Genomic DNA, 25,077 nt, shown 5'->3' on the forward strand with positions numbered 1-25,077 from the left:
GTTGTTTTTCAAATGGGAATAGAATAGAACCTTGGGACAACTGTATAAACCAAAGATCAAAAGCCAGGAAAAAACCTGAGTCTTTCCAGACCCAATCTAGCAAGACATCTCAGAAGAAAACCATAGTTAATGGTACTGTAAGCCGCTGAGAGGTCCATGAGAATCAATAGGGTCTCAATCTCTTTATCCATTCCCCAGTGTAAATAATCCACCAGGGCGATCTTGTGTGGAGACAGAATACTTTTCGAGAAGAGATTCAGATTAACTCCCAGGCATTTCTTGAAGACCCTTTAAACTGAATAGGCCAGCTAGTATAATTTTTCTGCGGATTAGGCAGTCATTTTAATGTATATTTTTCGTGGTGCTTTTATGTTTCGTTTCATTTGTATACATTGTTGCATACCGCTTTGGTGTTTTACATGAGATGGGGGTATATCAATGCTTTTATAAATAAATAAAAGCCAGATTAGAAACAAACCTAAATCATCTGTTTCCTCTGGTGCTCCTTAAGGCCATTTACTACAATGTCATCCTACAAAAGAATGAAATTAAATTAAAATGATGCTTTGGATACTGTGTGATAACTATCAAGGATGGTTGGAAGTGCAAATTTGATTTCTTCAGTAAAGGCCTTAGAACTGTTTTTTTTCAAGACAGTATGAACTTCCCCTTCCCATCAGTAAAGCATTCACTACTTAGGAGGTTTGGTGTGGCAAGTCCATTACTGCCAGTCAAGAAGGGCAAGGATCCTGAGAGCAAGCAGTAGGCCTCAAACCTTCAGATTGAACAAATGGAAAGGCCTACTAGGCCTATAACCCATGTACAATATTTCTTTCCGTTACCAGTATTTTGAGGCTGGGTGCCTTGTAAGGGACACACCCTAGACGGGTTTCCCTCACCAGTTACTTTGGTTTTTATTTATTTATTCCCTAGTTACTTTGAGGCCTTTCCCCTCTGAGGGTGCGGCCTCCTCAGTTGTGTGTGTTTTAATTGGATCTTGGCTAGAAGCTTAATTTCCGCAGCTTGTTGCTATGGGGACATGCTACCACAGCTGTTCTTAGAAATCTCCAGGTTTTCTTCTATCAGGCATGCTCAGAATTTGCTAGCGTCCATTTCAATAAACCGAAGCAGTTGTGACAGTGAATGGCTGTGCGTCTGTTTGTGGATAGGCTTATGGCCTTCTGTGATCTTGTGAGGATACATTTGGTGTAAACAGTTATGGGATCATCTACGTTTTTTGTACTTTTGTGAAGTCAAACTGCGTAACTTCAGTAGCATATTAGTGTCCATGGAAACCTCATGGTGTAGTGGGGCAGTGCGTTTGGCTGTAATCTAGAAGGTTGGTGGTTCTAGCCCACCCAGGGGTGGCTGTGGGCAAGATTTCTGCATTGTAGGGGTTTGGACTAGATGACCCCCAGGGTCTCTTCCAGCTCTACAATTCTACATATCATTTGGCAGGTCCAGAAGTTAGGACGTAGCTGGTTGATTTAGAGGTGCACAAGGCCCGTATCTTCTTACAGCCTCTGTGGCATGATGTGTTTCCCCTGTGCTCCAGATATGAAAATAAATATATCATAGGTTAGCCCATAGGCACTAGTGACATCGGAGAGAGGCCAGTGGAATGGAGATGTGTAGAATAAGTAAAGGGACATATTTAATCCCCCCCTTTTATTTGTTTTAAATTACCTTACATGTGTGGGAGGGAAGAGGGTAAGCCCACCTCCAGCCCGACCAGCATGAAGCCAGCAGGGTTTTGGAATCGTAGTCATTCGGCCGCTTTGCTCCTTATTCGGGATTATGCAGTAAATTTGCATCAAAATCAATAAGACCAAAGTCATTATTAATTTGTCCAATTGATTTTAGTGGGATGCAAGTTCAGCTGATTTTAATCTGGGTTTGCCTTTGTCGTTAACAATGTGGAAAGGCTTATGGGTGGCTCTACCATTGGACAAACTGAGCTAATTACTTCAGGGACTGGGGGTGGTGAATTGGTGCCTCCCAGGCACCCGCACACTTGCCTCAGATGCTGTCACCTGTTTGGCTTTTTCCGGGGTCACTGGAGTGCCCACCCTCTTCATGCCTTGCTCTGACAAAGGGGGTTCCTTCCCCAGTGATGTATTCTGAGTGAGGTTGCCCATGTTGCTGCCTCTCATTCCTGTTTTTAAATAGAAATTCCTGTTTTAAATAATTAGAAGCATAAGAAAAGCAGAGGCAGGGCAGGTCCTTTCCTGAGCCACCTCACTTAGAATGTCTCATTCTGAGGAGTGAGTCCCTTCCACAGTGAGGAAGCATAGGCATGCTGCCACATTGGCAGCAAAACATATCAAAAGTGAGGGGGGGAGAAGAAGAGAAGAGGGCAGGAAGCGGCTTTCCCAGGAGGTACTATGCCTTGCACCAACCTTGGGAAGACTTTACCCTGTGTACCACAGAGGTGGGAAACCTATGGCTCTCCATTGATTGCTGGACTATAGACTCTCCTCAGTCCATCCTGGCTGAGGCTGATGGGAATTGTAGTCCACAGGTTCCCCACCCCTGCTGTATATTTATTTTATATTAAGCAGTTTTGAACTTGAAGTTGTAAATTGAATATTTCTTTTTTTAAAAAAAAATGCTCTTCATTGACTTTAAAAATAATGAAAATATATACTAAAATAATTATCTAGAAGAACTATGCTATATTCTGATATACTTTCAAATTTTCTTTCCCTTCATTAATACAAAACTGGTTCATTTCCTATAATTTATCATTTTAGTCATTCCCAGATTATATATTCAGGCAGAGCTAATGTGGTGCATTTTTTGTGGTTTTTAAGTAGGGTACCGTATTTTTCGCTCCATAGGACGCACTTTTTCCCCTCCAAAAATGAAGGGGAAATGTGTGTGCGTCCTATGGAGCGAATGCAGGCTTTCGCTGAAGCCTGGAGAGCGAGAGGCATCGGTGCGCACCGACCCCTCTCGCTCTCCAGGCTTCAGGAAGCTATCCGCAAGCCTTGCAAGCCCGGTGGGAGTTCCCGCGGGCTCACAAGGCTTGCAGGCAGCAGCCTGCAGCCCCGGCGAGTGTCCGCAAGCCTTGCGCGCCCGGCAGGAGGTCCCGCCGAGCGCGCGAGGCTTGGGGCAGCAGCCTGTCGCCCGAAGCACGGGGAGCCCTCCGGAGGGCTCCCCGTGCTTCGGGCGAGTGTCTGCAAGCCTTGCGCGCCCGGCAGGAGGTCCCGCCGAGCGCGCAAGGCTTGGGGCGGCAGCCTGTCGCCCGAAGCACGGGGAGCCCTCCGGAGGGCTCCCCGTGCTTCGGGCGAGTGTCTGCAAGCCTTGCGCGCCCGGCAGGAGGTCCCGCCGAGCGCGCAAGGCTTGGGGCGGCAGCCTGTCGCCCGAAGCACGGGGAGCCCTCCGGAGGGCTCCCCGTGCTTCGGGCGAGTGTCTGCAAGCCTTGCGCGCCTGGCAGGAGGTCCCGCCGAGCGCGCGAGGCTTGGGGCTGCAGCTTGTCGCCCGAAGCACGGGGAGCCCTCCGGAGGGCTCCCCGTGCTTCGGGCGAGTGTCTGCAAGCCTTGCGCGCCCGGCAGGAGGTCCCGCCGAGCGCGCGAGGCTTGGGGCGGCAGCCTGTCGCCCGAAGCACGGGGAGCCCTCCGGAGGGCTCCCCGTGCTTCGGGCGAGTGTCTGCAAGCCTTGCGCGCCCGGCAGGAGGTCCCGCCGAGTGCGCAAGGCTTGGGGCGGCAGCCTGTCGCCCGAAGCACGGGGAGCCCTCCGGAGGGCTCCCCGTGCTTCGGGCGAGTTTCTGCAAGCCTTGCGCGCCCGGCAGGAGGTCCCGCCGAGCGCGCGAGGCTTGGGGCGGTAGCCTGCAGCCCGAAGCACGCGAGGCTTGGGGCGGCAGCCGCGGGGGGGGGATAATTTTTTTTATTCATCCCCCCCCCAAAAAAAACGAGGTGCGTCCTATGGGCCGGTGCGTCCTATAGAACGAAAAATACGGTATCTTGCAAACCTGCAGATTTGGGCTGAGTATATATGCCTAAATTGGACTAGGGAGGCAGTATTGGCATATTTCAGAGTGTGAGCGGATGTGTTGTTTCCTTAGACTGTACCACAGCTTGCTTTTTCATGCGTCTATGTCTGCTTTCCTATTTCCCCCTCCTAATCTGAAAAGTACACGAATGCAGAGTCCCCATTTTCCGTCATGAGAGAGCATGCAAAAATCAGACAGCTGTATTAGCATGCACCTTGCAATTGGAAGCACAGCCTGTCTCTGGTTTGTCACTGAAGAAACGCCAAAGATATACAAAATGAAAACGATCACATGGGGAGGCTGTTTTTCTCTGAGGATTATTCTGAAATCATCCTTCTAATGTCAGACGTAGAGTATGAAAGCAGCTGCAGTCAGCTGACAGCTTGTGGTTCTGTTCCGATGCATGTGGGGAAGGGGTGCATGGATTTTAAATGCATAATGAAACCCTTGTTTCGTCATCTGGAAGCAGGGATGGTAGCAGCTCAGGGGAGATGAAAGACCGTTATGTTGCTCTAGTAGAAGGGATGCCTTGTAGCACAACCAGAGGGCTCCGTTTGCAGCAGAAAAGATGCACTGAAGCAACACAGCACAACTGTATTTTCTTTTTCTGGAAGGCTAGGGAATAAATGCAAGAAGCAGGTAAAAGCCTGAGACAGACATGCTCACAAGGAGGCTGAAGTTATTGTTTATGCTCCACTGCCCTTTACCTCTCTTGGTATCTTCCAGAGAAATCGGTGTAGATGTATTTTTAGCTTGCTGTGTATCCCGCTTCAACATGACCACATAATTCTGTCTTTACACCCATAAGCAGCTTTTACTATGTTTTCCTGTTTTCTGCCAGCTGCAGTTTTCAAAGGATGTCACAGCACTGGTAAGAAATGTACTGTAGCCATTTCTCTGATTTTTGTAAGGCATGTGTTTCTTGGTAGATCTGCAAGATGCTGGACTGTTAAAGCCTGCAAGTTGCTGAAAGCAAGCTATATCTGCTGGTTAGCTGAATCTCAGTTGTAATATTGATTCTGTTACCTTTTAATGTGTGCCTGTGTTTCTGTTAGTTATTTGGTTTATTTCTTGCCAGTTTGCTTTTAATATTTCGTTTGCACTTAACTAATGCTGTCAGTGATATTTATTGCAGCCGTGTGTTTTAAGTATCTCGCCCTTCTCATCCTCAGCACTTTGCTCTTAGTTTAATGTTTATGGCTGCATTTGGGCTTTTACAACCTGTCTAATGCTAAGGCAGGGCATGTTGATTTGGCTGAATGGAGCATGTTATGATTTAAGCAGGAAACGCAGTAATATGATACCACACCTAAGCTGTGTTAAAAAAAAATGTTCGGGAAAGATTTGTGCATTGGCAAGCTGTGTGCTGCCAGCTCTTTTAATTTCATATTGCCACTAAAGGAAGTGATGGCAAAGTCTAAAATAATAGCATTTGTATGTTCCGGGCAGATCTTGCATCGTTAGTTGTACGATGGTTTCAGAAATGTCTTGATGCAAGGGAAACATGCAATATGTAAAGCAAATGGTTTCCTTAGGAGTCAGGTTCTTAAAATGCAAGGTAAGATGGAAATTGTGAAGCACCTAAAGAATATATGGCTTGTGATAGTCTGCATTCCACTCTAAGGAAGTGCTTATAAATAGCTGCCTGAGCATGTATGTTGGTGGTGTATTTGGGTTAAAAAATGGCACTGCTGTGAGTAGTATGGAATTCATGGAATAAGTAACATGTAAGATTATTTGGAAGGAGGGTGGGCGTTGGCTGCCAACAAAGACATTGCCACTGTCTACTCACATTAGATGTAGTAATTGTACCTTTTAGAAAAGCAATCTGTATTGAATGCAATAGTATTTACATAGGCTATATGTTTTCTCTATGTGGCAAAGAGCTGCACATTTTCTGAGGCTAACAGAATTCCTTATTTAACCTGTCGATTGCTGCATAATTTTAGCTTCCAGCATAAAAAAAGATCAAAAGGAGGAATTTGTGAAGCTGGGTTTGAGGATGTGTATGAACAGAAATACTTGGTTTGGGTTTATGCTTACAAATCTCTGTGTTCTCTTAATCAGCTGCCATTAGTGCTGGGATTTGCTGTTTGACTTATATAAAACATGCTTAATACTTTGTGGAGACTTTCCATTGTATATTTTCATACCCAGGGAGTAATAACGAAGGCATTTGACACTTCTTGTTCTTTGAACAGTTACCTGTAGCAAAGAGCTGTTTCATATGAGAGGTCCTTGCCCTTCAAGGGATTTAGCTGTCTACTGGATTCATCTCCCTGTAACATGGTGATGATTTCACATTCACATTTTTAGTAATTTCATTTCTTTTTGAATCCTCTTTGTATAGGCATATTCCCAAGATGCCTACCTGAAAGGCAATGAAGCTTACAGTGGTAATGCCCGCAACATACCTGAACCACCACCAATATGTTATCCTCGGTTAGCATCTCCACCTTCTGTCAAGGCACAAGATATTGAGAAAGCACCTCCTGACTCTTCACTTGGTAAGCAGCCGGCTAGTAGACCTGTACGGACATCAGCACAACCAGAAAAGGCCTACAGAATGGAAATACAAGTGCCTCCATCCCCAACAGATATTGCAAAATCTAACACAGCTGTCTGTGTTTGCAACAACGAGACTGTAAGAACTGTTGTTGTGCCTTCTGAGAAGGCTGTAGACTTGTCATCCTGTAGAATAAATCATACTGGTCCATCACATCGGATAGAGGAAGTAAGATATGGTCTTAAGGAACAAACCACTATAAAAACAAAAGCACGAACCACATCACCACCTTCTCCAGTGCCCACTGCCATTGTACTTCCTCAGACGCCACTCACAAGGCCAATAGATCCCAATGGAATAGCTAGCAAGTCTGGAAGCTATGGAGGGCATCCAGAAGGGATCTCAAATACTAGATCTCCTACTCAAAGTGCAGGTTCTCCCTCTGTCACTACCAATCACTACACTTCTCCAAATGCCCACCAAACCATAGACTGGAAAAATTACAAAACCTACAAAGAGTACATTGATAATAGACGTTTGCACATGTATGGCTGCAGAACCATACAGGAAAGGTTAGATAGTTTAAGAGCAGCATCTCAGAACACAACAGATTATAATCAAGTGGTACCAAATCGCAGTGTTTCACAGGTACGACGCAGAAGCACCTCTCATGATAGGGTCCCACAGTCCATTCAGATACGGCAAAGGAGTGTGTCCCAGGAAAGACTTGAAGATCCTATATTGTTGAAGGAGTGGCCAAGGAGTGCCTCTCAAGATGCTCTAACCTCACCATCTATCAGCCCCCGGAATCACAGGACACAGTCTTGGGACTATTTAGGAAAGCAGGGTGAAACATTAGAAAATTTTCACACTGAGAATCTTGTTGCAGATTCAAACAGAGACAGAAAAAAGACTAACAAGTGGACTGCCTTTACTGAGCAAGATGATCGGCGAGGTATTTATGAGAGACCCCGGCAGCATGCATTTCACTTGTCTCTTCGAGGCTCAAATTTTTCTGTGGCTCCGGGTGCTTATGGCTCAGATGGTAGACGAATAAACAGCAGAGTCTTAGGGTCAACCCCACAGTTCCAGAAGGCTCCACCTGATGTAAAATCACAGCAGCCCGCCAGAGATTTGCCAACCTCTGGTGGAACTTCAAAGCCTACAACCGTTTTTCAGGAAAGATCATCTCACTCATTAGCTAGAAGCACAAGAAGCAACTCATTGAAGACTTCTGTACCCTATGCAGCAAAACCGTCGCTTTCCCTTAATCAGAGCCTGGATAGTGTTACTACCGCAGACCAAAGAGAACTAAACCATGTGTACAACAGTGGTTTGTTGAATCAACAATCAAGGATACAAGCAAAAAGTGTGCCAGGCCACAAAACAGAAATAGACACGAGTACTCTATCCCCTACTACCTGTTTAGCTTCTGCCAAATTTGTCCCACAGATGAGTGAGCATTTATCTACCTCTGTTAACTTGGATGTCTCTATTAGACAGAAGGTTCAAGAGTTTGAAAAGGAAAATATAAAAGAATCCGAGAGCCATCCAAGGGATGTTGTAGATGAGGATACAGAAGCAGTTGTCTTGCGAGAAAAGTCTCCTTCTGGCCATCAGACACCACAGCCTTTGCGGCATCAGTCCTACATCTTAGCGGTAAATGATCAAGAGCCAGCCCCGGAGACTACTTGTTGGTTGCCCAATGATGCACGTCGAGAGGTCCATATAAAAATAATAGAAGAAAGGAAAGCTTCCAGCGCCAGCACACCTGGTGATTCCTTGGCATGCATTCCATTCATAGGTGAGCTAAACCATTGGTTTTCATCTCTCTGCTTCTAATACATGGCTTTGGATCTGCCACTTGGTTTTATTATTTTATATTTTTTAAATTATTATGCATCATTCTGGTTAATTTATTTGAGTTTCATAATTTTTGCAGGTATAATCTAGAAAATACAATGTTCAGCTCCAGTATTTCTAGGCCCGTTTCACAGGTACATGTGTGGGAGCTGTTTTCCTGTAATGTTTTCCAGTGTGACTACAGTGTATGTATGATTATTGCAACTACTTGACTGGGGAAAGATTTTCTCCTGATTAGCACTGCCCCTCCTAGGGATGTGAGCAACCTGTGCCATTAGACCTTTTCCTGGTTCTGGTATCCACAGACACATCACAGTTGTATGCAGAAATGCAATGGGGAAACTGCTCCCATGCAACTTGGTGTAAGTGATGGGTCTTAATCCCACTGATGTTAACAGAACATAAACATGCTTAATTTTCTGTGTTGCATCTAATATGTATTTACCTATAAAAACAGTAGCAGGCATTTTTGTGACATGATAAATGCTTAAGTTAATATTTAATTTAAAAAGTTTTGCTATACACCCTCACTGCTACAAGTGATTTTAAAGGTTTATTCTGCAATAATGTGAATGAATCTGTATTGCCATGTGTGGCTCTTACTTATTTAGCTCAGTCATTGCCGTCAATCTTTTGCAAAGCTTTGTAAAACAGAAACAATTGAATTTGTATATGTGCACATATCTTTAAAACCCTAGAGTAAATATATAAGGTAATTTGTAAGGAGAAAAAGCAGAAATGGGAAAGCCAGACAGTATATTAAGAACATAGAGGTCAAGAAGATATTGAAGAATTGTGGTGTGGGAGTAGTGTGCTTGTCGGTTTGCAGCCTTGGAAGCAAGGAAAAGAAGATTGTGCTTGTTATGTAATAAAAGAGGCCCCCATGGAGGAACTGGCAAGTGAAGGTCATAGCAATATGCTGAATAAATTTGAAAGTGGGATTGGTAGGGGTGGGGGCAAAGTACAAGTTGTTGTTGTTGTTGTTGTTATGCACTTGATGTACTGTTAACATTAATCAGGCTTTCAGATGCTTACATATGTGCTTTCTGAGGCTGTGGTTGTGACAGTTATACTTTAACTCAAGTTGTAAGTTGGTTTCCTAAGAATATCTCAATGCACAGGTGTGCTGCAGCATAGGTGCACAGAGAGCTGACAGTAGCTGCTGATACATGTGAAGGTCAGTTAAGTCATGACATTGCTGGAGAGATTAAGAAGAGCAAAGTAGATGGCAATAATTTATATTAGGGCTGCAGTATTGAATCTATTGATTGGTTAACCTTTCAGTTGTTTAAACAGCTGCCCTAATTAACATTCTTATTCTATTTAATGCAGATGTTTGTAAAACAGCAGATGCTAATTAGTCTTAAGAGGCATCCCCCCTTCTTTCACATACAAAGCAGGGAATGCCTCTTCTAAGATAATGTCTTATATGATATTCATGCATTGTCTAATAATGCAGTAAGTATACTTATGGCTTCAGAATTATTGGTTTTCCTCACATACATATTTATGAACATTTTTGGGGGGTGATAACAAACTAAGACCTAAGTCAGTTGATCTCAGTAGGTCTGCCTATGACTTAACACTGGTTATAACCCATTTTATAAATTAATAGTAAAATATTTTTAACTTTACTTTAATCACAGTGCAATACCAGGGCAAGGTATAATAGTATAAATTAAAACCAGTCGTAAAGTAAAACCAGTCGTAAAGTGAAACCAACTACCCCACCCAACAAAGGCCTGGTAAAAATAGATGGGTTTTCAATTTAATCAATCAATCAATCAATTAATTAATTAATTAATTCACTTAAACTCACATTGCTAATTGACTAACAGTTCTTTAATTGGTTGACAGACATAATTCATATGCTGTTCTTCCACTGAAGTTCATGGGAGCAATTTTGTCTAAAATACTCAAGTTTCATTGCCAGGTTTTAGTTGCCGCACAGCACCCATGTCCAGCAAGCAGCAGTGAGGGAAATTGTGCAATTTCCCAAATAGACTTAGAAAGCCTGTATAATGTTTTGGACCTACTTGTGGTATATTAATGGCACGGAAGAGGGAACAACCTATCAAAATGGCAAGAGCTTCCTAGCCTGCATTACACAGAGGTCATTCTTTCTTGTGGTAGGTGAATAGGTAAGTGGATATTTCCAGATCAGACATAATTTATTTGTTTTTACTGGGAAGGCTTGCCCCATGAACCTTCTAGATATTTTTGGACTCCAGATTGCATTGGCCCAACCAGCATGGCCCAATGGTCAGGGACGATGGGAGTTGTGGTCCAGCAATATATCAGGGTGACATGTTAGCCATCCCTGCTTAAGACTGTAGGAGAGGTTATACTGAAAACAGTAGATGGCTGGAATAGCAGTGTGCAGGCATTCAGCTGCTAGATGGTCAATTCCACCCAGTGCAGGCAGTAGCCTCTTACTAACATCTATCCCCTCCTCACCAGGTGCACCTTATGTCAGCATTATTAATTTCTGCAAAATCTTAGATATGCAAAGAATTAAATATACAGTAAAGACACAGTACTACATGTCACTGCTGACCTGATTGCTACTACTAACCCAAACCCTTTTAAGACCTTGCTCTGATGTCTTTTATTTCTAGGAGGCCTTAATGATTTTTTAAAAAAAACCTATTTAAAGAATTTTAATAGTTTTCTATAAGTGCTAGTTTAACTTGGCCTATTTAGTTTGGTTTGGATCCAGAGAGCTGCTTAGATGTGCTAAGCCCTTAGACATCCTCAATGGGATTTTAAAACAAGTTTTCCTTTGAAAAGTAGTTCCCATGCCATAAACTGCTTTTGAGCTTTAGTTGTGATTTGTTTTGTGGCACTGGGGGTAGAGGTGGGCAGGCATATAAATTTAAGAAAGAGAAGCCCAAAGACTCAGGAGTGCATGGAATAAGGAATATGGTTCATTGAATCACAGTCACTTAGTATATAATTGAGACTATCACCTAATTAGGGACGTGGGTGGCACTGTGGGTTAAAACACAGAGCCTAGGACTTGCCAATCAGAAGGTCGGCGGTTCGAATCCCCGCGACAGGGTGAGCTCCCGTTGCTCGGTCCCTGCTCCTGCCCACCTAGCAGTTCGAAAGCACGTCAAAGTGCAAGTAGATAAATAGGTACCGCTCCGGCGGGAAGGTAAACGGCGTTTCTGTGCGCTGCTCTGGTTCACCAGAAGCTGCTTAGTCCTGCTGGCCACATGACCCAGAAGCTGTACACCGGCTCCCTCGGCCAATAAAGCGAGATGAGGGCCGCAAGCCCAGAGTTGGTCACAACTGGACCTAATGGTCAGGGGTCCCTTTACCTTTGTTGTTGTTTAGTCATTTAGTCGTGTCCGACTCTTTGTGACCCCATGGACCAGAGCACGCCAGACCCTTCTATCTTCCACTGCCTCCCGCAGTTTGGTCAAACCTTTACCTTTACTATCACCTAATTAAATAAATCATAGTTGTTTTAATTGATTATTATTTTTATGTTTATTAAATTTACATACCACCTTTAATCCAAATATGACAGGGTGATATACACAAGAATACATAGCATAATAACAAGCAAAACAATAATGTCCCATCTACATATGTATGTACATGAGAAAAGGCAATACTTCTAAAGAGAAAAAAGTTTATTTTCTTTGTTGTCAGGTGATGCATGAATGGTCACTTCCCATTCTCTCAGATAGAGGAGAAAGTGTAGAAGATGGTGCTTGCCATCTGCAGTTTTCATAAGATAAGCACCATTAAAGAATCTCATTTAAAACATCTGCTGACCCAAATATTTTAATTGATTCATTTGGCCAATGGATTGACTAAATGTTGCAGCCAAACTAATAAGAATATGAATAGCAGCTTCTGCATGTACAAAATAATTTGCAAAAATGAACTCAGTAGTGGTTACAGTGCAACAAACAAATTTTGGTTGATTAAAAAGTTACAAAATTAGTCCTGATAAATTTCTCAGCACATTTAATTAAAAAAGGTAAAAATCTTTCAGAATTACAGATTCTGTACTGAAAGTGAGAGAAGGTCTCTTGCCTAAGCCTACCCCATCATGGCAGATGTGATAATTTGATTCAGGCATTCTGTCATTGCATCTCAGCTCAGCTTTTTAACCACTGTGCTGCTGTTAATGTGTGTGTGTGTGTCTTACTAGGGATTTCTGAAAAGATGTCAACAACATATTTAAATGGCTAGTAAGCCAAAAGACAAACCATAGTTTTACCACAAAGTTGTGGCCTCTAAGGGGGAAAATGCAATCCCTGTAGCTGAGAGGTAAAATAGGAAATAAGGACTGAAAGATTTAATGTTCTCTTCAAGAGGACCGCTAGTCTAACTAATACAGTGGTACCTCGGGTTAAGTGCTTAATTCATTCCGGAGGTCCGTTCTTAACCTGAAACTGTTCTTAACCTGAAGCACCACTTTAGCTAATGGGGCCTCCTGCTGCCGCCGTAGCACGATTTCTGTTCTCATCCTGAAGCAAAGTTCTTAACCCGAGGTACTATTTCTGGGTTAGCGGAGTCTGTAACCTGAAGCGAGGTACCACTGTATGCCCTTTGGAAAGGTGGCAGCAGCTTGGCATCGTGGTTTCATTGTACAAATGTGAATCTCTTTTACTTCCAATTAGTAATATCACTGCAGATCCAAATTGGGGAAACAACTTGACTCCTTTATGAGGCAAACTGCAAACTTCATTTAGATTTTGGGTTTGGCTCGTAATGGATTAAACAAATGTTAAAGAGTTCTGTTGGCAGCACCATTCTCTTTTCTTTCCCTAAAAATCTAGTGGCTGGTTGTAGGCACTCCCATCAGATCCTCACATCATCCTTGGTGCAAGGATTCATGGGGAGAAGTAGTTCCCATGGATTTTTAAAATATTCCAAGAACAGCTGCAGGAAAAATTCCTGATATTATATAGCATCTCTGGGAAGCAAGGTTTTGAAATTTGGGTGGCTGAAGCTTTTAGCCCAGAAGAAACCCCAAAGTGGCTTTGGGGTGAGAGATCAGCAGGGGTTGCTCATTCCCCTCCCTTTAAGTCCAAATTCAACTGGAACTCTAGAGTGCCTTAGAATCAGGTGGTAAACACAGCTTGCCCCTGCCATACGAGACATGTCTCCATGATGTCATCAGCGCTGAAGGGTCTGAAGATGCAAATTTGCCACGCACCCATTGCAAGTGAAGAAGTACTGAGGAGTATTGACGCCATGTGCTAATAGACACAGTTTATGAAACAATACATTTCAATAAAACCATTCCAATAACCCATAAACAAACCCAGTAGAAAAGTAACAAAAGCTTCAGCTGCAAGAACATTCCATCCAATAGGCCATCAATCAGCTTGCCATAATCTGTCAAATGCCTGGTATGTTGATTTTTAATGGAATTGGCTTGTGCCCAAGATTCTTCTCTCCTCCTTTTTAATATGATGAAAATAGTACTTGAATCAGTTTTAGTTGGCTACCATTTTTAGACTTTTCAGCTGCTTATAACCCCTAAAAGCTCCTGCTAATTTTAAAGCAAAGATTTCTAATATCAGTAACAACTTTTTGATACAGACTTTGCTTCTTGCATTTTCAGCAAGAATATTTTCAAATACAATATGATCCTACTATATTAAAAAGGGTTCAATAATAATAAAACAAATGTTCAAAGTTTGAGTGTAAACTAATTCCCATGAATCATTCACATTTCTGTGATGTTTAATAATGAATATAAGGTTGCATTTCTGAACATACTTACTTTGGAGTAACTCCCATTCAGTTCAGCTAAACTGACTTCCAAGTAAGCAGGTATTGATTGGGCCTGCCGTTGTTATTGTTGGCTGTTAGCATCCATCTGTCTCGGGTGACAGCGGAGTGTCTCTCCGGTGTGAGATAAAAAATATCTCGTATTGCTGAACCAGGTTTCATTCATTTATCTATATTAAATTCCTCCTGAATGAACTGTAAGATGCCAGTGGTATTGTGAGACTTTGTGGTTGATTGTAACACTGAATCACAGTTGTCCATGCACTGGTAACCTCAAGGTTGGATTAATGCAGTGTGCTCTTTGTGGGGCTACCCTTGAGGCTGCATCTAATACTGAGTATGATGGACAGGCTGCCTATGGTAGCAGACAGTCATCAGCATATAACACATGATTTGCCGGCTTTGCATTGCCTGCCTGCTATTGGGCCAAGTTACAGGTTTTGATACTAACATATAAGACCCTATACAACTTGAGACCAAGTTACTTGAAAGACTGCCATACCACTTACAGTGGTATGATCTTATGGCCATTTCTTACATTACCTCTGACTGATGCTTTCACCTTGGGAGGTTTTTAAGCAGAGGATAGTCATCTGTCATGTATGATTTAGTTGAGATTCCTGCATTGCTGGGGGTTGGACTAGATGACCCTTGGGATCCCTTCAAACTCTACAATCAATCTACAATCAAACTCTACAATCAATCCCTTCAAACTCTACAGTCTAGGCTCATAGGGCTCAAAAATTCTGACACCCCCTCCCCTTTCAAATTCAGGATTCTGTGCCATATTGCAAACTGCTTTGAAAAGTCCTTAAAGTGACATGAATGGTTTGTCAATACTGTATGAATGACTGCTATTCATGAACCTGCAGATCAAAGGCCCTTGGGTGTTCAGAACTAGTTGCACAGTTCTTTGGATCCTGGCCATAACGTTGAACTCTAAAACACATATCTGGCAGGAAGTTCACATTGGCATTTGGTGCTCTACAGAGTTGAGGCTTAGCTATGAATGGATGTTAAACTGAAGGCAGTAGTATGAAAGATTATTACTCCACAATATATGAAAGTTTGTTTTTGATGTTTGTGTCTTTGCTTTGTTGATATCGCTGCAGACTGTCTGAAATAGTTGCTTGCTGCTGTGTATGATGTAGCTTACTGGCATATTACTCAAGTACCAACGTGAAATTGATTCTGGCATCCTATTTTACTGCATTAAGATACATCAAGCAAAATTTAGTGTGATTCAATTAGAAGACTATGCCTAGGCAAATTTGTCATTTTTACTATTAGGCAGTTTTGAGGATTCCATGAAAATAACAGAAGCATACTTATCTTTCTAAACTGTATTCTGATTTCAATTCCTCTATTGTGACTTGACATCCTTCACACTACCTTACAGACTGGCCACAGTGAAGCTCTTTGCAGGAGTCGTGCTATGTACATCCTGAACAAATGGGCAGTGTTTTCTGTCAAGATTGTGCATATCAGCTGACTGCACCATATGCTGTCCTGCCTGACAGTGCAAATAGATGATTTTGTAAACACTGTTAATCTTTTCCTTCCTATTAAAAAGTAGAGGGGAGAGGTTGTATGTGTGTGATTTTACAATTGTCTGACTAGTAACAGCATGTGAAAAAATGCATTGAAGTTGTTTATAGGAAGTTGGCTCAGTGTAAAATGAATGCTTGATATTTTAATAGCATGACATTTATTCAAGCTTGACATAACCGCTCCAAATTCTTCAGGGATTCACAAGCTCTTTTTTGTAGGATAAATGTCATGTACAGTACTCTGGGAAATCATGTTGTTTCTTAGACACACGTTACCTTAATTCTTGGGTACGAGAGGAAATGGTTTTTACTCTGGAGTTTGAGGCACCCAAACAACTGCAAATACAGCTCTTCCAAATGCTTTTTTTTTAAAAGAGCAGCTAATGAGGAGAATGTGTTACTTGGATAATAATAAAATTATTATTATTATTATTATCAGATGTCAAGGAAATAAACAACTATTTTAACTTTTGGAAGACATGTGAAGGCAGCCCTGTATAGGGAAGTTAATAATTTATGTCTACTTGTGTTTTTAATACTTTGTTGGGAGCCGCTCAGAGTGGCTGGGACAACGAGATAGGCAGATTATTATTATTATTATTATTATTATTATTATCAGTAGGAGTAGTAGGAGTTGTATGGATGTATGCTACAATGCATCTTGTTTTCAAGACCTGCTTTTAAGAATTATTCAGAAATAAAATCATTGTTAATAAGTGACAGTTGTATGAATGCACGCTAATTATTCAGCTTCTTTTAAAGTGTCTAGTTTTCTAATCATTAGGAAGAATATTCATATTTAGCTGTGAAGTGTTTAGTCTGGATTGTCACGCCTTGCTCCCATCTATAAGCTCTTGCTGCAATGTCTCAGTGTTTTAAAGGGGGAGATGTCAGAGAATTAGCTAAGTCCTTCTATTCTTGAAAATGTTGTCATTATTATTTTGAAGAAGTCTGTGTGCTTGTATGTGCATGTACTACCAAACTTGGATGCTACAGGCACTGCCTCCTTAAAGCAGAGCCATCAATTACGCTTTGAAAACACAATGCAGTACGTGCTGATGTGTTCATTCAAAGAAAAGAATAAACCTCTGTTTGTGAAGGCTTGCATATTTCAATGGGCCTTTCAGAAGCACAGCGTATTAAAATGCATAGCACCTAGAATCAATACATATTAATGATCAGAGTGCAACATGCTCATGCTCTGGATTGCTGTACAGTTTTGTCCTGTACATTGAAAGTTTAGGAAAACTGCTTATCCTGTTATTTCTAGAATTTCATAGATCAGGCTTAATATTATCTTCTAGAAGACGTGCCTGGTCTGCATCTTTGCAAATCTGGGAATCTCAAGATCTTTAGGCTTTCTTGACTGTTGCAGGATGACTCTTGTGGCACTAGAAACTACGAGGTGCTGGATATGTACAGATTGTGATAACTTATATCAGCAATTACTGGAAGTGATAATTGGTATGTAGCAGTAGCAACTTTTGACATACTAAAACTTGCACTGTGAATCTGAACTGATTATTATAACAGGATCATTGGGTGTGCTTGTGCTAGTGCATATGTGCTAGTGGCATAGGCTTTCTGTGAAAATAACAAAAATTTCCCTTCTTTGCCTGGAGATTAATTATAATGTGTGTTTTGATTATTTATGCATAACTTTCAAGTAGTTTGTTTTGCTTATTTCCAGCTTATTTTAATTGAAGTCTCACTTAAATGACAGCAGTCAGACACTTGATAGATTTTTTTTAAAAAAAAGATTTGTTTTATTGACAAATGTATATGTAGTTAGATTTATATACAATCTTGTGAAAAAAGTATTTCATGAAGAAACTGAACACTGCAATAGTACATTTTTTTTCAGTTTAACATGTCTTCTTTTTTCCAGCCGTGTTATAAATGTTACAATCTTATCTTTGCTTTTCATTCAATTATCTCATTAATAATGTGAATTAGATTGTATGTATTCTTTAATTAATTTGTTTTTCCCCCACATGAATTTGTTTTTTCCTCTTCAAAAGTGCAGCAAACTATTTTTAATCATTTTTCTTCTGGAATGGCATTGGAATGTCTGTGCCACAGAGGTGTTGCGTTGGTGTGTCTAGTAAGGGGACAGGGGCACCATACCACACCTCATTATCCCAGGTTGGGCCAATTAATTGGCACTTTTTAAGGTTTAGTAATTCGCTGTGTATTGCCTTGTAGATGAGCCAGCTAGTCCCAGTACTGACCATGATATCGCCCACATTCCGGCTTCTGCTGTTATTTCAGCATCTGCCTCACGCGCTCCCACCATTGCTACAGTTCCTCCTAGCCCTACCTCTCTTGTCCCTTTTCGGCGCCAACTATCCCATGACCATGGTAAGTCACAGCTGTCAAGGCTTCTTTAGCTAATCCATTGATGAAATGTGGCGGTGGTGTTTGTTTGTTTTTTAAATAAATGGATATGCATTTGTTTTGACTGCAGAATCAATCAGGACTAGTGTTCTGGATGGTCAGTTCCCTGCAAAAAGTGAAAGGTCCAAATCTTATGATGAAGGACTGGATGACTATCGAGAAGGAAAAATGTAAGTCGTGAATGAAAATATCTTAAGTACATCTGTGAATATATGCTATATCCAAGTGTGCATTCAGATATGTTGACACTAATATATACTCTCCATCTATAGGTCCATAAAGCATGTATCTAGCTTAAAGGGAATTAAGGTCAGTAACTCTTTATTCAAGATAATTGTTATCAGCTGTGAACATTGTTATCAGCTGTGAAAATAAGAGTACCCAGTGATGGTGGTGCATGTTTAAACATTATGGTGAACAAAAGTATGTGAGGATATAGGCTTTATTAATGGAATTGCTTTACTACATTGAATTTTTGGATACTGATACCTTGTAGAGACCTTCTATTGGGGGCAGAGCCATTACATTGCATGCATAAAGTATTTAGGTTTCATCACCATTATTGCAAGTTATAAGAATCAGGTGGTAGTTGATGGAAAACTCTTTTGTCTTCCTGTAACTCTGGAGTGCTGTAGACAGATGTACCAGATGAATAAATATTCTGACCTAAGTATAAAGCAATTTCATATGTTCCTATATATCTGGATGATAAGTGGTCCACAGTATCCAAATCATGTGTGCAGCCAGCTTAAGCACTGCAGCCGCCTATATGTATGATACAAGTGAGCTAGGATTGGTGTAGGCTAGGGCATGGGTAGGCAAACTAAGGTCTGCGGGCCGGATCAGGCCCAATTGCCTTCTGGATCCGGCCCGCGGATGGTCCAGGAATCATCATGTGGATCGCCAGTGCGCATGTTCTTTCCCTCACACGGCGCTGCCGGTGGCACTGGCGCCTCCTCCCTCCCTCCTCCTGGCTTCTCCCCACCCTGCCTTGAGGAGGAAGGGGGCTGGGCTTTGTTGGTGTCAGCAGCAGCAGCGCTCGAGCGGCTGCCATTTTAAGCAGCCCCTCTCCGGAGCCCTTTCACACACCGCTCATCATCCCACCGCCAGCCCCTGCCGCTTGCAAGACGCAGGTAAGCAGCCACTGGGGCTCGTGGTGCTTTTGCATCATTCCCCCCCACAAAAAAATATAGTCCGGCCCCCCCACAAGGTCTGAGGGACAGTGGACCGGCCCTCTACTGAAAAAGTTTGCTGACCTCTGGTCTAGGGACACAGTGGGGCTCTTTAGTGACTGATTATGCTTTGTCCCCATCTGTCCCTCTTGAAGAAAGGCAAAATGGGGGCATGCAGAGACTAGCAGCAACAAGCTGCTGAATAATTGTACTGCTCAGCTGATGTTTGCTGCACCTGTCCCTGCTTTCTCCTTGCATCCATCTTCCTGCCCCAAAAAGAAAGAAGAGGTATTGTTCCAAGTGAGTACGGAGGTGGTTGATCATACCATGTTTCTTTAATTACAAAGTTGATGCAGGATGGTGTTTTCTTTAGGCCCCAGACAGCCAAACATCTTCAGAAAACTCAGGGTCCAGAAAAGCTTCTTCTTCAGAGGTCATCGGTGATGTCTCCAAGGAAGGATGCCTTCATTTTCGACAGCTAGGCACAGAGAAGGGAAAGGTACTGCTTTCCCCTAACATACAGCTAATAGTAAATACAAATTGTGTAGCTTATTATTTAGATGCCTTCTTGTCCATATGTTTTTTTTTACTAGAAACTACTCATGTGTTTGCAAGTTTTTCATTGCAAGCCGAAAGGGCTAGATACTTGTTTGCTTTTCTTTCAGCAGCTCTTGAAACATTCCCAGCAGCTATCAGGATGTATTTGAGACTGTATTTCCAAATATGATTGAAGCATGCAGACTTGATACACTTGCAGCAGTGTTCTGTTTCTCTGGCAATTAGAGTGAACCTAGGGAACATTAATGAAATTAGGGGAATCCTTTTGCATGTCAGGTTCTCTATGCTCCATAGTAAGAACAAATTGCTGATTCTCCAGGCTCTCAGCAGTGCTGAATTAGCCAGAAAGAGTTTAAGCCCGGAAATGAAATGTATGGAAGTGGTGTCAGTAAAAGTACTGCTTGTATATTTTGCACTCCTTCATACGTCTGCAAGGAAACTGTCAACTGTCATGTTTGGCTAGGGAAGTATTTAAGCAGCAGCCAGTCAGTGAATCTGTCAGAAAATAGTGTGGTTGCATAAATGTCTACTTATTTATTTTTGCACATGTTATAGTATTCTGTACAACAGGGGTACCCAAACTTTGGTCTGTGGACCACCAGTGGTCTGTGAGTTTCATTCAGGTGGTCCACCACATGTCAACATTAAATAATCATATTGATTTTTATTCACATTTTAATGGTTTTTAAATTCTTATAGTAGATTTTATTGTATTACCATTAAAGTTCTATGGCATTTGAATTGTAATCCAATAAAATACAGTATAAGAAATAAAAGAACCATTAAAAATATGTTTAAAATCATACATCATCTAGCGCAGCACAGTACAATTTCTAAAGGGGCAAAAAAATCATTAAGTGGTTTGCCAAGACCCTCAGCAATTTTCAAGTGGTCGGGGGGTAGGAAGTTTGGGAATCACTGCTGTATAACATCAGTCATTTGTTTCAGAATAGCTTTTCAAAAGTTAATGCCTAGGAGGCTAGTCAGAGGTTGCTTCTTCTTCTCTTCTCTCTCCTACTGTTGAATTTGGATCTAAAGTTCTTCAGACTAAGGGCTCGTTGTTGTTGTTTTCTGTAAAGCATCTTGTCTGTCCATTTTACTGTATTCAATAATAATGCTGGTTCATATTTTCCAGAGAGTTAGTGGGAGCATCCGGCCGTGGAAGCAGATGCATGTGGTCCTGAAAGGTTGCTCTTTATTCTTGTACAAGGATAAAAAAGATCAAACTCTGTCCTCTGAGGAGGTGCAGCCCATCAGCATCAATGCTTGTTTGATAGACATTTCGTACAGCGATACAAAAAGGAAGCATGTATTTCGACTCACCACGTCAGATTGCGAATACCTGTTTCAAGCTGAAGACAGAGATGACATGTTAGCATGGATTAAGGCTATACAAGAAAATGGCAACTTAAATGATGAGGTGGTGTGCTTGTTAAGTCTTTATTTCTCCCCTCTGATGTCTGTTATATACTTTGTCAAAGGGCACACAACTAGTCCCAATGAATATGGTGACATTCTACTGAACTGAAAGAAGCTGGTGTTTACTGAAGTATAATTAAAGTTTGACGGCATGCATAGGTTTCTTCATCTTAATGCTATGCATTTTCTCTTTCAATGATGGGCAGTAGCCCAACTCTTTTGCATGTAGCTGAATTGAATATATTATTATTTATTACTTTTTAGATTTGTATACCGCCTTTCATCTGAATATCCCAGGGTGGTTGACAAATACAACTGCATTATGAAAAGCAGCTTAACTAGTTTTATTAGTGGTTAGTAGGTAGACTAACAATGATTATTATTTTAATAATCATTGTTAGTCTACTATTATTTTAACCCCCTATGGAGAACAGTCCTATTATTTAAATAATTATGTGTTAACACACTGTAAACTCAGTATAAAAATACCAAGGGGGAAAACTTGAATCAGTCAGTAAGAGAAATAGGGGTACAGGGATGGAGATCTGTGTCCATCTGGATGTTTGTTGGGCTACATCATTGGCATTGCTGTCTGTTAACAATGCTGTCTGGGACTGATGGAGTCCATCAACATACGGAGCGCCACATGTTCCTTGTCCTTGACTTACAGATAAGTGTCAGGGTCAGAGTCTTAGTTAGAATATTTTGAAAGAGCAAGTAGAGAAAACTATTGAACTTTCTTTTTTAACTACTACTGAAAATTTGCATGTTATTCAAGTAAGATAACTGTCTTAAGGAAAAAGTTCTGTGCACATTTATCAGGAAGTAAACACAATGAGACTTACTTTTGAGTGAAATTGCATAGAGTTGTGCTGTGTGGTTCCTAACTCGGCCAAGAAGCTCTGGGTAACTTTGGGCCAGTCAACACCTCTCAGCCTACCTTGCCTCACAAAGTTGTTGTGAGGATAATATGGAGAGTGTATGATGTATTCCTCCACCTTGAAATCCTTTGAGGAAAGGTGGGATATAAATAAATAAGCTGTAGTAAACTGTTTTGTTTGACCTCTTTAACAACAACATCATTTGCCAAGGGCAGTGGTTAAAATTATTTAACTTCTTTAGACTGGTTAAAAAGTAGGCTCAGTTACTTTTACTGAAGCTTAGCTAATTGTTAATTAAAACTGCTTTTTCGGTTGTACCTAAACTGCTTTTACAGTGCAAGTCTATGAATATCTACTCAGAAGTAAGTCCCACTGAATTCAGTGATACTTACTCCAAGATATGTATGTATAGATTGCAGTTTTTTATGAATTTTTGCTAATTAGTGCTTTTCCTTCCTGTTCTTATTAATCATTTTCGGTGTATGTAACTTCTAATGGTGAATGATTAAATCATAGATGGTCTGAATTTCCATTTAATGATGTAATGTTCCATATGAAGTACCCTGTTGCTATGAAACCCAAATTTAATTGGCTATCACCCACACCTTCTGCACATCTGAAAATCCCATCCAATACTGAGGTTTAAATATTTTAAAATTGTTGCAGAGATCAGGGTGCAGAGTCCTAGCATAACTTCTCTCGGACTTTGTACATTTACCTGTAAGTAATTCCCATTAAACTTAACTAGGCTTTACTTCTGAGTAGACTTGTATAGGATTGCACTGTTGTGCATCCATTACTCATGGACATTGAGGCTACTTCTGACACTCAGTTGTTAATAGCAGCCCGGAAGAGTGTCTGGTAAAAGTGGACTGCATTGAATGTGAATCTGCAGATAATGTGTTTGATGTGGAATAGATTTATAAGAATAGTGCGCTTAAGATACACACACACACACACACACACACACACGCACACACACGTGGGCAGATGTGAATATGAATAGTTGGAGATCTTTTACACAGGTATTAGTCATAGTTTCGAGCTGCTCTGTTTCTTGGAATACTATGATTGTTCCCGGAGAGGATTTGTCATAAGAGCATGACGAGAAGGTGTTGCTGTTTTCCACAGCTGTTGCAATGCCTGTGTAGATTGGTAGGCAGATAAGTGTGCAGTTAGTTGTGATTTTTAAGAACCATTAGTCACATAAAGTTAATTGAAGATAAATGCAATTCAGGATAAGGGTATACTGTTTACAAATTTTTGTCCTCAGTTCTTTGGCTTGTAAAATTACTTCTGCTTTCTTTCAGATGTTTTCAGCTATGCCTGCAATTCAGTGTGTAATAGCAATGCATGCTCAAGGCAGGGGTAGCCAAGCTGGTGCCCTCCATGTTGTGGATTGCAACTCCCATTGGCAATGCGAGCTGGGGTGATAAGTGTTATAGTTCACAGCATCTGGTGGGCACCCTGGTTTAAGACGCGCATCATCTTATACACTGAATTCTGCCCTTCCTGTGTCTTCCCTGCCCGCTTTCCTTTTTCCTTTTTTAATGTGTTACATACATCGACTATATATGCATGACCAAATCCTGGCTTAATGAACAAAACAAGCCAGAATTCAGAAGTCAGGTTTAAACCATGGTTATCTATCATAGTTACTTTGGAAGCCAATAACTAGTTTCTGAGTTTGGATGTAGCAATGGTCAGCTAAGGTTCCTGGTGTGTTTCCTTGCTTGCAGAAAGGGGTGTGTGTGCAGGAAGGGGTGTGTGTGAAGCTTGCACATATCTGAGCTTATAGTTATCCTACTTTGTCTTTCTTATGGTTTACTGTCTCTTGAATGTGGCTAGATAAACTCAGTTATTTAAAACAGGGTCTGAACAATATTTCTCAATTCATTTTACAGAATGCAGGGGTCACAAGCAGGGACCTAATTAGGGGGAGAATTAAAGAATACAACACAATGATGAGGTAAGCAGCCATGTTGCAGTCTAATAGCTCATTTGATCTGAAACATTGGCCCTCTGCTTATGAATAATACAAATTTATTTTTTCAGTGCTTCGAGCAGCAAAACAGAGCCATCTCCCAAAACACCTCGTCAGACCCTGAGTATAAGGCAGACACTTCTTGGGTCTAAAACTGAGCAAAGAACTCAGAGTCCTCATTCTCCCAAGGAAGAATCGGAAAGGAAATGCCTTGCTAAAGGTTAATGTATATCAATATCATTACTAGCTTCAGCTCTTCCAGATTTACACCAGAAGAAAGAGGATGGTAACACATAAGAAATGACTTTTAGTCATTGGGCGTTTCATGGACTCTTAAAACACGAGTATCCAAGGCACTCCCTCCATATAGCCAATAATAAGGAAGCCCCTCCTGTGCTGCAAACTTTTCTTGCTCACCAGTAATAGGGAAATTCAGACCTGAAGTGCACAACCTGATGCGCTGGATAGCACAGTACAAAAAAAAATTCATGTTTAATTTCAGGAATCTTTTAGTTTCACAAATGGTTTAGAATTGCTGGTTTCAGTCTTCTTAAAAATATACTTTATTGTGTACCCCTTCGCCCTCAATAGTGTGTTATATTTTATTTTTCTCAGTCACTTTCTTTGTTGGGGGATTTGAGTTTTGCTATAGAATAATGAAGAAGCTTTAGCGCTCTTGTTGTTGGAAAAAAAATAGCTTTGTTATTCATTGCAGTCAAGTATTGTTGCAGACTTTGTTAATAGAAGACTTTGCTGCCATTATGATTTTTAAAATTAATCACTCCCTTTCCTCATTTACATAAAATGTAATATGTCAGTGCTCAAGTGCAGAGTGTGTATGTGAGTTCTGGCAGTGAAAGTATTGAATAAATTTTACAATAAAAAGATCAATTACCCTTAATTACTATTGAAGGTTTTCTGCATTGCCTCAAATCAGCAGGTTAAGTTTTTAAAATTGATGAGCATATGTAACCAGCATGGATCAAAGCTGTT

At 41.2% G+C, this 25,077-nt stretch overlaps 1 protein-coding gene across 6 annotated transcripts in view; it reads left to right on the forward strand.

The window, feature by feature from the left end:
- The window catches only part of ARHGAP21 (Rho GTPase activating protein 21), a 103,630-nt gene that overhangs the window by 67,724 nt on the left and 10,829 nt on the right, over positions 1-25,077 (forward strand). For 3 of the 6 annotated variants that reach the window (XM_080974348.1, XM_080974350.1, XM_080974347.1), the window contains exons 7-15: positions 4,836-4,865; positions 6,345-8,304; positions 17,879-18,034; positions 18,141-18,240; positions 18,343-18,379; positions 19,616-19,741; positions 20,936-21,220; positions 24,005-24,069; positions 24,156-24,304. In XM_080974348.1, coding sequence (XP_080830474.1) covers positions 4,836-4,865; positions 6,345-8,304; positions 17,879-18,034; positions 18,141-18,240; positions 18,343-18,379; positions 19,616-19,741; positions 20,936-21,220; positions 24,005-24,069; positions 24,156-24,304 — 2,908 coding nt within the window. Of the gene's footprint in view, positions 1-22; positions 133-4,835; positions 4,866-6,344; positions 8,305-17,878; positions 18,035-18,140; positions 18,241-18,342; positions 18,380-19,615; positions 19,742-20,935; positions 21,221-24,004; positions 24,070-24,155; positions 24,305-25,077 lie in introns of those variants that run through there. The other 3 variants (XM_080974352.1, XM_080974351.1, XM_080974349.1) reach the window with 3 other exon arrangements.

The sequence above is a fragment of the Podarcis pityusensis genome, assembly GCF_964106645.2.
Source record: "Podarcis pityusensis genome assembly, chromosome: 12".
In the NCBI taxonomy this organism is placed as follows: domain Eukaryota; kingdom Metazoa; phylum Chordata; class Lepidosauria; order Squamata; family Lacertidae; genus Podarcis; species Podarcis pityusensis.